This window comes from Melanerpes formicivorus, unplaced genomic scaffold (genome assembly GCF_026170545.1).
Source record: "Melanerpes formicivorus ecotype bairdi unplaced genomic scaffold, bMelFor1.0.p_v2 SCAF_60, whole genome shotgun sequence".
In the NCBI taxonomy this organism is placed as follows: Eukaryota; Metazoa; Chordata; class Aves; order Piciformes; family Picidae; genus Melanerpes; species Melanerpes formicivorus.
Window position 1 is genome coordinate 252,653 of NW_027142412.1, and position 13,296 is coordinate 265,948.

Sequence of the window (13,296 nt, forward strand, 5' to 3'; positions counted from 1 at the left end):
AAGAACACAGAAATCAGTGCATTCAGTGTCAAATAATGGAGAAAACAATGGAATTACTGCAGGCCACACACGTTTTTGTGGCTCTGTCAGTACCAAACACAGCAGGTCATGAGCATGACAAGGTGCTTGCCCTGGCCAGCCCAGGCACCACTCCTGTTCTGATCTCTGACCAAAAGCCAGACCCACAGAAGCTCGGGGTGGTCCTGGCACTGCTGAGCTGCCCCACACAGAGCCCCATTGCTCGGTTATGGGCCTTAAAGCAGGCAGGACCGAATGGACAGGAGGTGAGCAAAAGGACTCTGTGTGAACATGTTCCTCAGCAAAAGTGCATGGACAACAAGGCCCAGAAGACAGACAACCACTGTTTCAAGCTCTATCTAAAAATACCATTCTCCCACTGCCTTGTGGTCCGGCAGTGACAGCCAGGCTGGAGCAGACCCGGCAGCGGCCGCAGCTCCTGCACTTCCATGCTGTAGGCACATCCCCTGCCTTCAGAACAGCTTGTCCTGTCCTCCTCCTTTCATAGATCTAAACCTGACAGGATCCCACTGGGTTTGGAGAAATTGCTTCCACTCAGTATTTTTATGAGCAAGTGAAAAAAAAAAATCCCAGGTGGATGAGAACAACTCCAGGAGAGCAGCAGAAGCCGCAGAGAGCAAACCAGGAGAAAAGGGTGGGTGACACCAACTGAGTCACCACATTTCTACTTGAGGGAGGATTTCTCTTTAAAAGAGATCTGAAATGTCTCATGCAGCATTCACTGAAAGGTCTCTTCCTGGTAGCACAGGGTGTGCATCCCTGACCTCAGGAAGCCTGAAAAACCTGTTCTTGTGAATGCAGCAGGAAAAACTCAAAACAAAGAAGCAAACCATGGGGCTGACTCTGGTACAGGAATGCCACCAGACCATGAACTCTTCCTAAATGCTCAGCTGCAAGCACTGAAACACCACAGCATATGTCCAGGCATGTGCTGGCTGGGGTTTCTCCAGGACCCACCCAGCTGGGATGGGCAGGAACAGCCCAGACAGGGTGGGAGCTGGGGATGAGACCCACCACAGCAGCACTCACCCTGCACAGACCCCTCTTGGCTCAGCCCAGGAATGCTCTGCTGGGTAGGATTTAAAGTTAAACACATACTTGGGTGCACTGGGACTTCAGGCATCCTTCGAAGTGGGGGCTGGCACCACTGTTCTGGTATCTGGCTGGGGACAGTGATGTTTTATTGCAGATACAGGGAGGGCTCTGAGCCAGAAGGTGCAACACATCCCACCCTTTCCTTCCAAACAAGTGTGAGCACCTCCACAGCCAACTGCTCCAGGATGAGCAAAAGTCCTTATCCCCATGGCAGCTCCAGCATCAACACAAAGTAAAATATTATTGGAAACCAGGGCCCAAAACTATCCAAATGTATCCAAAGTCACTGACCAGACCCATAAGAGGAATTCAATCCATGCATGGTTAGTAAGAGCACATTCAGCTAACATTTCCAAACACTGAGAGTCTATCTGAAGCTCCCTCTGACAGAGTGAGGGGTCCAGACCACCCCATGCCACTGGCATTTTAGGCAGAACTTCCTCACCATTGGTGTCCAGAGAGAACATTACTTCAAAATAATTTAAGGGCCCAGCACAACCATCAAAGATAAAATACAAAGCAGTCTTCAAACTCCATCCCCTGAGGAGGGAGGCGTTTTGTGAACTCCTGACAGCAGCAGTAAATAACCCTAGAGAGGCCAGCCTTTATTTCCCAGCTAAATCCTACATCTCCAGCCATGGTGGTAAGCTGCAGGGAGCAGTGGGAAGGGAGCTGCCCGAGCTGGTGGGACGGCTCAGAGGACACACAATAATGGACAGCCTTACGCAAAACCACAGCAGCACCGGAGCGTTGCCTCAGCCCTGCCTTTATCTGGTTTGCTTCCAACTTTCTTCTCAAATGAGCATTATCTGTCACAAGCAGGAAAGTATGGTTTTCCTTTCATTGTGTGCATCCAGAAACACTGTTCCTCAATGCGTGGCAAAACCGGGGCCTTGGATGAGGCTGGGGGGGGGCAGGGAGGTCTAATGCAGGGTCTCCCTGCCCTGGCAGACTGGGAAGTGCTGACCCTGGGTATACATCCTTCCTACATCCACTCTACTTGGGCTGTCCCCAAACACTGCCACCACACCAGGAGTGCGGTGGCAGGGGTCAGGGCACCCCAGGATGCAAGCATGGAACAATGGACCCTGCTTCTCCTCAATAGCATCTTTCGTCAGGAAAAATTGGGTGAAAAATGGGCAGGGTTTGGCAGTGCTGCCTGGCAGGGCTATGGGCACACCAGCCACTGCTGGAGAGGGAACCACACCCAGCCACATCATGGAACATCATACTGTGTGGTGGCTCTTGCTGGGGGGGTTCCTCCATCAGTGATAAGGTGGGAGCTGTGGGAGCATCATCAGGACCAGGAGGCTGCAGCCACACTGGGGAGCATCCCCTGCTCCTTCTCACCAGCAGAGAAGGAGCCTGGGTGTTTGGTACAGGAGATAATGACTCCTAATTATTAAGTAAACTTCCTCTTAGACTTATTTAGAAAAACTTCCCTGGCTGTGCCTGAACCATCCTGGCCATGGCTGAACTCCTTCTCTGGGCTTCACGAGGATAAAACTGGGACCGGGGTCCTCACCTCGCAGGAACAGGCAGAGAGCAAACGAGGGTGAAAGTGATCAGCAACACAACCTGGTTTTCTGAGGAAAAGGGGGAAAGGGCAGGCTCCTTGCCTGACAATCCAGCAGAGCATTAAGTGTTTGGTTTGTGTGTGACTGGCAGGAGCTGGGTGCCAATACAACACATGATATAACGATGAACCGTTTCACTTTAACCGGCGTTTATTCCTCAGCTGCTGTTCTTCAGGACCACCATTTGTAATAAGCACTGAACAAAGCAAAACAAAACAAAACAACAACAAAACAAAACCAAAAACAAAAACAAAAGGGAAAAACAAAGCAAATGAGGAAGAGAAGGAGGAGGAGGAGGAGGAGGATCTTTGTCTTATCATGACATACGTGACCTGGACATACACTGAGATGAAAAAGGAAAAGGCCTCATCTAGTAATGTATGCCAAGGTTACAGAATAATGGGGAAAAGTGGTCTAGCAGGAAAATCTTAAGCAAAAGTGTGCTAACTGCAGAAGGGTTAACACTGGTAACATACTGTGGCAGAAGATTAAAAAAAAAAAAACAACCTTGAGGTTTACTTTAAATTAACCCTTTCCAGTCCATACACCACTAAGCAGGTACCAACCTAGAAAAATAGTCCACCTAGCAGTAGCGGCCCTTTGAAATTAAAAAGAGAAGGGGGGGAGGGGAGGAGGGAAAAAACCAAAACAAAACAAAAAAAAGTTTTCTTTTGTTCAAGTCAGGGCAGCCACAAAAGTCCCAAATCTGTTGGAGATGTCCGAGTGCAGGGACCTCCACGTCGGCACGGCAGTCCGGCCCTTCGCCTCGCCCACGTCGTCCGTGCAGTGGACCGAGAGGCACTGCAGGTGGCTGCCCGTCTGCGCCGCCGCCGCCGAGGTCTTGCTCGGGGGAAGGTCGTGGGCTGCAAGGGTTCACAGAGAGAGCGTTAGGAGAGCCACCCTGCCGCCCCACCCCGTCGCCTCACCACCCCGTCGCCTCACCACCCCGTCGCCTCGCACAGGGAGCCAGCGCGGCCGCGCATCTCTGCGCCCAGCCCGACAGACCGAGTCCCAGCTCCTGTACCCGCTACAGCCCCGGCGCGTCCATCACTGGCGCAGCTCCCTCTTTCCAACCTGCAGCCAGGTCTCTCCAGCTGGTTTTTCACTGTGCCAGAAAAGCACCCAAAATCCTTTCTTTCAAAGGCACTTGTCTGACAGTAAACCAGCGGCACGTTTTAACACTGGGGGTGTGCACACGGCCATAGGAATGAGGAGTCTAGAGCACAAGTGCTCTGAGGAGCAGCTGAGAGACCTGGGCTTGCTCAGCCTGGAGAAAAAGAGGCTGAGGGGAGACCTCATTGCTCTCTCCAAATGCCTGAAAGGAGTCTGGAACCAGGTGGGGATTGGAGTCTGGAACCAGGTGGGGACTGGAGTCTGGAACCAGGTGGGGACTGGAGTCTGGAACCAGGTGGGGACTGAAGTCTGGAACCAGGTGGGGATTGGTCTCTTCTCCCCAGGAACAAGCAACAGCACAAGAAAAAGCAGCTTCAAGTTGCAGCAGGGCAGGTTTAAGTTGGACGTGAGGAACAATTTCTTTCCCTTGAGTGCTGTCAAGGCCTGGCCCAGGCTGCCCAGGGCAATGGTGGAGTCCCCATCCCTGGAAGGGTTTCAAAGCCAGGGAGATGTGGTGCTGAGGGCCATGGTTTAGTGGTGACCTGGCAGTGCTGGGTTAACAGCTAGATTCAATGATCTTAACTGTCTCTTCCAACCAGTACCATTGTGTGATTCCATCACTTACTCTGTGTCCTGGATCACAGCACCATCAGTTTTCACTCCCTGTGCACCTTCCACTATTTGCAATCAACACTCAAATTTCCCCAAGCAGGAAACTGTCCCTGAACTCCCTCCCTGCATCCTCCCCATGTTCTCCAGGTCATTCCCATTGTTCATCTCTCTCACAGACACAGGCTTCTCTGATCACCTCTTTTAATGGAGCACAATGGTAACATTTTTCTTGTACCTTCTTCATTTTAAGCCTTGCTGTGATCTTTGGTTACTGTTAGTTAGTTTCTGTTAACCACAGAAATTCAAGAGTTTAGCTGAAACATCCTAAATAACAGCACAGGCCTTTCACCTCTGGATTTTACAGTTCATACAAAGAGCAGCTAAAATCCTCCCTTCCTAAGTAATCTACCCTGGACTCATGATGCAAAAATTTAACCTCTTTAAGCCCTTTCTTCACATCATCTTTCTCCTGCTCCACACAGCCCAGCAGCATGGGTTTACCACACACCACAGCACAAGTTGTGTTGGCTTCACTTAGCCAGCCCGACGCAAAACAGGAACTGAAAAGCTCCTTCCACAACCCCAGTGCTAATTAAAAACTATCTGAAACTGCTCTGGAAGTCCCTGCTTTAAACTGGGAAGTGCTTTTAACACTTCTTATGGGATGGCAGAGAGGCTGACGTTCAAAACAGGATCACAACACCACACGGACACCAAGGAAAGCTGTGGGGACAGCACTGCACACGATGGGAGGAGGACACTGCGGAGCTGTGGTGATGCCTGCTCAGCCCTGTGCTGCTTACAGCAACCATCTGCAGCTTGGCCCAGTGCTCCTGCACTCTGGGGCTGCCTTTCTGTGGGATGCTCTTCCAAATGGAGAATCCAGCTCCCCCAGGTTGAAGATGCTCACGTTCCCTCAATGCCAAAAGAGATCACATTCCCCCACCGCCGGTGCTGGGATTTTTGAGTCTCTTTTGATAAATAAGCAGCCCTGAGGAACAGGGTTTGGGACAGTGCAGAGCTCACCAGCCTGCCTCTCCTCCAGCTCTGGGAGCTTTGCTCTTCCTTCCCATCCACCCTGAGCCCCATCACCCCCAGACCCTCTCCCTCCCCTGCATGGTCTCTGCCTGTCTCTAAGGAGTTTTTACCACAATGCTACGGACACCTTGAGGAGTTTTTACCTCAATGGTAGGGACACTTTGCTCTTCCTTCCCATTCACTCTGAGCCCCATCACTCCCAGACCCTGTCCCTCCCCTGCATGGTCTCTGCCTGCCTCTAAGGAGTTTTTACCTCAATGGTATGGACACCTTGAGTTGGTCCACAGGCACCACGCTGTGGACATGAAGCCCTGGGAACAGGGACTGCTCCAGCAGCACAGGGCTGGCAGCTGCGGCAGTGCGGACCAGTGAGTCCCAGCTGATGTTATGGTGCCACTTGGGGAATGCCACAAGGCAAACAAAAGGCTCCTAAAGACAGACTGTTTGATGGGGTGTTACACTTAAACTCGTTGTCCTGCATGTAAATACACCTGAGGAACTCTGGATTCACAAAATGGCTCAAACTGAAACGGGCTTGTGCAGGGAGCTGAGAAAGGGAAACGTTTTGCTTATTGCTGTTTGTTCACATCCTTTACCCTGCACACAGTGCCCAGTATCTTTCATTCTTGGGTCTCCCTGAATGCACAGGACATGCTGGTCTCAGCACAGGAAAAGCCAGCGCCTGGAGATTAGTCTCTGTGACAGCAGCTTTCTTCCTCTGCGCAGAGAAAGAGGAAAGAGTCCCACCGCCAGACAGTTGCCGGAGGGGCTGGGCAGCTCAAGGGTGATACTGCATGAAGCAGGGACCACAGGGATCCAGAGCATGGCCAAGGAGAAGGAGAGGTGGAGAGTTTCTAGTGCAGCACCCAGTGCTGGGCTGCATGTGCCCAGCTAGGATCACAACTGGAGCTCTACTGCTCTGCTAGCGACATCAACATCAGCTGGGCAGACACCACCAACACCCAGAACAGATGAGATCCTCAGCCAGCAAATAAGTGAGGAAGTTCATATGCCACAAGGCTCTAAATAATAAAAAATTATGCTTATTTACCTGCAAATCATCAAATGATTGCTAAACTGTTTGCTGTGGATAAAATTCATAAGCAAAACTCTGACAGAGGAATCGATACAGAATCTGTCCTGCAGTGAGGAATGGGATTTGTTGGCCTCAGAGGAAAACCCACACAAATGAGGCAAAGCAGGACCTGATCCTAAGTGTGTGAAGTTGATACTTATTGCCACTGTCCACACAATGCCAAGCTCCACACCGCTGTGCGGGAGCTCAGGCTCTCATGGCCTATTGTTAGAGCACAGAAAACGATGCATTCAGACCCAACACAAAGAGGAGGAGAGCTGCAGTGAGGTTTGCACCAGCACAAGTGTTCCCAAAGCCAATCAGGAGGGAAATACTTTGTTCAATTTACTTTTTCTTCCAGTGTTTCTGACTTGCCTGAGCCACGTTGCTTTTCTGGGAGAAAAAAAAACCCACCAGCTTTATATTAAAAACTTAAAGTTGTGCTGCTCCACCTGATGAGAATGGTGTTCCTAAGCAGGAGACACTGCCTGGAGCTTGTCCAGGACAGCAGTGCTCCCTAGCAGCCCTGCTTCATCAGCTTTCCTGGCTGGCTCTGCCTCCTTCCAAGGAGCACTGCCCCCAGCACACCTCTCCTGCAGCACACCCCCCTGGGGTGCTGTTAGCAGAGACTGGTGGGACTCAGCAGGTTAAAACTAGTCAGGTAATGGAAGATGGTGTCACCATGTCACTGCCAGGCAGTTGCCAAGTTTCAGCTAAATCACTGTCAGTCATGAAGCACACCTCACTGAAAGCAAGGAATCTTCAAACAAATTCAGTTTAAACCATACAACTGCCTCGATTAGCAGCTACTGCAGGAAATTTCCAAGTGCTATTTATAACGGCAATACCCTTCGAATAAGAGCCATCCTCCAGAGCCAAGAGCTAGAGATGGTCTGGGTGGAGACTTCCTCTCCAAACTGAAGGATGTGACACACCAGAACCTGGGACAGATGCAAGTACAGCCCCTGGGTTCACAGGATAGCGTGTGCCACTTGAAAACAGCAAATGTTGAACCGGAGATAAGAGATAGCAGGGCTCATGTGAGCACACAACACTCTCACATGGAAGGCATGAAACTCAAAGCTATGAAGCGACCAAAGAGGGCCTGGAAATAGCCCAGTCGTGATGGTATCACACTCCAAAATGCTGTGATGAGTGCCCATCCTGCCTCAGTAACTCCCATATGCAAAGGTGGGTGCCAAGCCAGGGAGCACAGTCACCTGCCAGAGCAGAAGCCACCCAGCTGCCCACCACAGTGGGTTCTCCAGTATCTTAAGGGGGCCTACAAGAAAGCTGGGGAGGGACTTTTTAGGCTGTCAGTTAATGATAGGACATGGGGGAATGGAACAAAAATAGAAATGGGTAGATTCAGATTGGATGTTAGGAGGAAGTTCTTCCCCATGAGGGTGGTGAGAGCCTGGCACAGGTTGCCCAGGGAGGTGGTGGAAGCCTCATCCCTGGCAGCTTTTAAGGCCAGGCTGGATGCGGTTCTGAGCAACCTGATCTAGTGTGAGGTGTCCCTGCCCATGGCAGGGGGGCTGGAGCTAGATGATCCTTGAGGTCCCTTCCAACCCTAACAATTCTGTGATTCTTCCACCTGGCATGCAGCACTTGGGCAGCACTTTCTCACATCCCACAGCCAGGCGACATTGTGGTGGTCCCAAAAGCCAATTACTGAACAAAGCTGATCTTAGATTTCCAGCACAGGAAACGACTACTTCCTTTCACTCTAGTTACGGTGGCCCACCCCACCATGATCCTACCTAGAGCAGCCATCCCCACCCCACACTTGAGGGGAGGGTAAAGGGGAGGGGAAGGCAGCGCGGAGCATCACAGCCACAGCAGCTCGCAGCAGAGAAACCCCTTCAGTGGTCACTGAATGCCCTGGGAGTTCACACAGGCTCTGATCAGCGTCATTAGCTCAGCCTGTGCACAAGAGCATCCAAGAGGCAGCCACCACAGCTGGGTGTCCATGGCAAGGGACTATTTTCAAACACTCACTGGAGGATGGAAGTGAACAAGGCTCAGCCATTTCACAGCCCTTTTGCCTGTGCTCAGCCAGTGTTCCAGAGAGTTTATTTGCTACAGTTAAACCCCTGCTTTAGGTAAATATTTCTAAGCCATTTGCTGACACTCATCACTTACAACAACACACAAAGCCGAGGGTGAGGCTGGTACCACACAGCTGGGACAGACACACCAGGCTGCACACAGACAGCTTCGCGTGCACTGACTGGAATAGCTTTGGGGGGGGGAAAAGAAGTATTAAAGTCTGCTTTCAGTTAAACTCTGCACTTCAGGGCTTTGCCCAGGCTCTGCCCACAGGAGCAGGTTTCAGAAGCAGCAGCTGAGAGAAGCACAGCCCATGGCACTCGCCCGGCTCTCTCCCATGCCCTGCACCCTCTGCTCCGACCTCGCGCGTTTCGGAAGCAGCTCTTTCGTTCTGCTCTACTTTGCAAAGGCACACAGCCTCCACCAGAGAAAAGGTTGCTGTTTGTTTGTTTACACAGCACCCATGGCAGCCTAGCAACTAAGCCCAGCCTGGCCAGCAGCCTCGGTAGCCCACAGCTGGGGCATGGGGACAGCAAGGAGCTCTGTTCCACCACAAATCCGGCAGACACCACAAACTGCTTTTGCACATCAGCTCAGGAAAAACACACTTCTCCCCAGAGTGGTTGGATCCCAACACTCTCCTCACCCCTGCAGACACCACATGTGCACACTTCCAATCCCTCCAGCTTCCATCTCACCCCCTCTTGTTCCTCAGCCCATGTTAAGCTGCCATGTAAAGCCTCTTCCACCATGTAGCATCTTCTCCCTCATAACTGTGACGACCCTGCCCGGCGCTGTGCAAACCCAGCCGTGTCCCCATTTTGGGGTAAGCTAATCCCATTAAAGACAAGTTCACCTGCAACGCAGTGCATCCTCTTGTGAGAGGAGATTAATTGGGGGAGGGATGGTGTGTAGTCAAGGCAACCACAGATGCCACATGAGGCAGCAGAACTTGTGCTGCTCCTCAGGTGCTGCTCATGCCATTCCTCTCCTTGTTCCCCTACACTACCTCCAACAAAGGGACGGGAGACAGTGACAGGCAGGGGCGAGAGCACGGTCGCAGTCTGGTACGGGTCTGGTTGGGAATGGGTTCCACTCCACATTTCAGCCTTCCTGTGAGATTGAAGTGACAAACAGGAGGTGAAGATCCCTGGAACGGCTCCTTGCCCCAGGGCTCGTCCCTTACACTTCCTCACCAGCTCTGACACAGCCTCGGCCGCCCGTGCTGCCCAGGGTCCGGCCGCCCGACACAGCCCTGCCGCCGCCGCCCTCGATGGCCAGCCGAGCGTGAAGCCCCCGGACTGCTACTGATCTTGTTAAGGCTAAATCAGAGAATTTGGCCAAAATCACTGTATTCCCTGGTCAGAGATCAGTTTCCCCTCTACCATCTGATGACCGCTCTTAAAGGAGGCGTTAATAAGGCTTCTCCTCACCCTGTGCCCGTTAAGCAGAGGCCGAGCTACCATAAGAGGGAATAGATTTGAGTAATGATCTCTTATGAGGCAGCAAACCTACATATAGTGTTTAAAATTATTCCCTTAGGACAAGATGTTTTTCACCAAATCTCCCACATGACAGTTTGACATATTGGTTCAGGCACATCGCTCTGCCGTTGTACACAGCACACAAGCCTCTGTTTCAGTTTTCAAGAAAAATAAGGTCTGAAAACATTTCATGTTTCCCTGCACACTGGACCTAGTCTCTACAGATTAATTTACTCCTAAAAATCATCTTTCTAAACACAACTAGTTGGGTTGTGTTGATAAGCAGATGAGCCACCTCCTCCCTTGCTGCTGCGCTGACAAAACCCTGGACAAAGGCATTTTGAGTGCGAGGGAGCAAACGTTTTGCATTTGTTTATAAACACAAAGGTGGCCCCTGCCACCTCCTGACTCCCTTAAATTTGCACCACTCGGTTCTCCCCACCTCTGGCAACCTGTCCCCACTTTGGTCTGGATCCATCTCTTCTGTTTTAAACACCCTGCTGCAGAGGCTCTCCCTGGCTTCGGGCTCAGCAGCGTCAAGCAGCCTGTCCCAGCTGCTCCACTACTGGACCCTTCTTCTTACTCTTAGTTCCTTCGTTCGTTTTGTGTAACCTGTGCAAATTGATGATTACAGGAGTAGGAATAAAGTATGTGAGAAACGTTCATGGTTAAGATGAAGAGCTGATGCCAAAGACCCATAATGATGAGCACAGCTGAATGGGGACCAGCCAATCCCCCTCTCTGCCACCCAGGAGTGCCATGAGGATACCTCAACCCCAGGGTATCAGCCTCATCTCACTCATTAACATTTCAAGCAGTCATTTGGCTTGGTCAGCCCATGGATTTATTACCGAGACCCAGGCAGCTGAGCTCTGCTGTGAAAGCCTCTCACAAAGGAGGGAAGGCTCCTCAGTCAAAACCGTGTGCACAGCACTGAGCCCTGTCCCACAGCACCAATAGATCCTGCAAGCCAGGGCTGAAGCCTCTGACTTTGCTGCACACAGCCGAGACACTGCTCACCTGAAGGCACAGCATGGCACAGCTGTCCCTGCTCACTTGGGCAGGAAACAGCCCATCCACTCTTAATGCTGAGTGGTGCCCACCCCATCAGGCCTGGGAACATCCTCAGAGAGCCTCTTCCTCCACAGACAGGATGATTAATTGGTGGTGCCTGTGCCTCTAAAGGGAGCATGTATCAGCCCATGCTGCAGAGATGTTTATTTTGCTCTCAGTGGTCTCAGAGCCGGCATGGAGCTCCATCGGTGCTCGTTGCTTGCACAGAATGTAGATAAGAGGAGACACAGAGGGCTTGCTGCGAATACATATTTTCCTTTTTTCTCCCCTGACCTCCTTTCATGCTCCTGTTTGCACCAGGAGCAATGGAAAGATGCACACACCACGGCAGGGAGGCTGCCCAAACCCACGGCAGCATTCAGGATTTGTTGTTACAGCTGTAGGGTTGCAGTCAGACTGCAGTGTCCTACCCTACAGCTCCAGCACCAAGCTGGGGCAGATAACACTCGAGGACAAACTCAGGCTGTTCACCAGATTCCAGGGTCTGGAGAAACTGGTGAGAACACCATTAAGTAGGAAAAATGCTAGCACTATGAGTGGAAAAGGTGGCAGTCATCTCCCAGATAGCATGACCTTGAAGATGTAGAATGAACAAAGTGTGGAAGAGAACAAGGTTGCTGTTTAAGAACACGGATTCCCTCTACCCTGCTGGGAGGAGATGAGACAGAGGGGACACACAGTTCCTGCCAGCAGGAGAGAACACCCATCCCTGGCTTCACAGGGAAGTGAGGAACTGCCTACACCCATTTGTTTCTCTGGTAGCTGCTGTTAAATTGCTGCTTTCCAACTCTACATCTCTCTGAGAAGAAACAAGCCCTGTGACAGAGAAGCCAGAAGCTCCATACCATGGGACAGAAGCAGCTCCTGTGCCCTGCTAGACAGCCACAGAGACAAGACTGTTTTTAACTCATATCCTTCCTCTCTTCTGGCTACATCCAGTTCCTCTTTTTGGTTGAACACATTAACTCTCAGGCTGCCTTTACTGCAAAACATGCAAACCGCAGTGGGAGCTCTGCCTGCCCCCAGCGAGGAGGCCAACATCAGGGGTTTGGTCCTCACATAACAGACCATTCCTGCACACCAGGTTCCATCACAACAGCAGCTGCAGCGCTGCTTTCTGCTCCTGCCTTTCCCCACCCAGGCAAACTACAGCTCATTTGCAGCAGCCACCAAAAGCTGTGCTACTAGCAGTCAAACTCAACTACAGCCTAAGCCAGCTCAATACAACCACACGGCTCTGAAGCACCCATCAGAACCCCAGTGCCATCACCAACACTATGCTCTCCTATGCTCTCATGGTGTGAGGAGCTCAGACTGTGCCCAAGTGAGGGAAGCTGGCTTTAAAACACCAAAGCAAGTACCACCACCAGTCAAACCATTCCTGAACACTTCCAAGAGAAAATACATGGAAGAGTGAGAACTACTGCCCATTCCAGCACAAGCCAGCTCAACGCTCTTGACAGCCATATGCTGCCATGCAAGCACAGTGAGTCCACTGGGAGCTCCTGCTCATCTTGGAAAGGAGTTAACTGCCTTAATCTTGCCCACTGGCCCTATCACATTTACAGTCAGACCTAGAACTGGGGAGAAAGCTACACATGGCTTCTCCTCACCCTTCATCCAAAGGGCTGCAGCTGTCTCAGCAGTGTCCCTACCTCTGCATCCAGCAAGAAACATGAACAGGAGAACTCCACAGCAGGGCAGAATATTGGCTGACAGATCCCACGTTTTCCTCTGCTGCTGGTGTACATCACTCACTTGCACCACTTAAATGCTCTGAGCCTATTTTCACCTAGGGCAGCAGCCCACACACCCACGATGAGTAAGGAAATGCTGGCGTTTGCACCCAATACTTGCAAACGTATCTCAGATGCATGCAAATGATCACCAGGGCAGCTTTACACACAACTCTAGCCCATGTGAATTCCAGTTCTCAGCAGCCAGAGTGCACAAAGAAACCACAGGATTTTCAGAGAATCCCATGTGGAATTTTTTTGCCTGCACAGAAGTCCTAGGATATTGTTCAGGATGCCCTCATTCAGCTCACACTAGTTCCTGGACACTGGCCCTCTATTATTGCAGGACAGGCTAAAACTGACTAAAGGTGTGACTTAGAACTTGTCTATTAAACTACTAC

At 51.3% G+C, this 13,296-nt stretch overlaps 1 protein-coding gene across 1 annotated transcript in view; it reads right to left on the reverse strand.

Moving 5' to 3' along the window:
- Positions 1 to 2,843: 2,843 nt before the first annotated feature.
- Positions 2,844 to 13,296, reverse strand: part of MN1 (MN1 proto-oncogene, transcriptional regulator) — a 35,781-nt gene continuing 25,328 nt past the window's right edge. Inside the window, exon 2 of the mRNA XM_068161733.1 lies at positions 2,844 to 3,574. Coding sequence (XP_068017834.1) covers positions 3,387 to 3,574 — 188 coding nt within the window. The 3' untranslated portion in view covers positions 2,844 to 3,386. The remainder of the gene's footprint in view (positions 3,575 to 13,296) is intronic.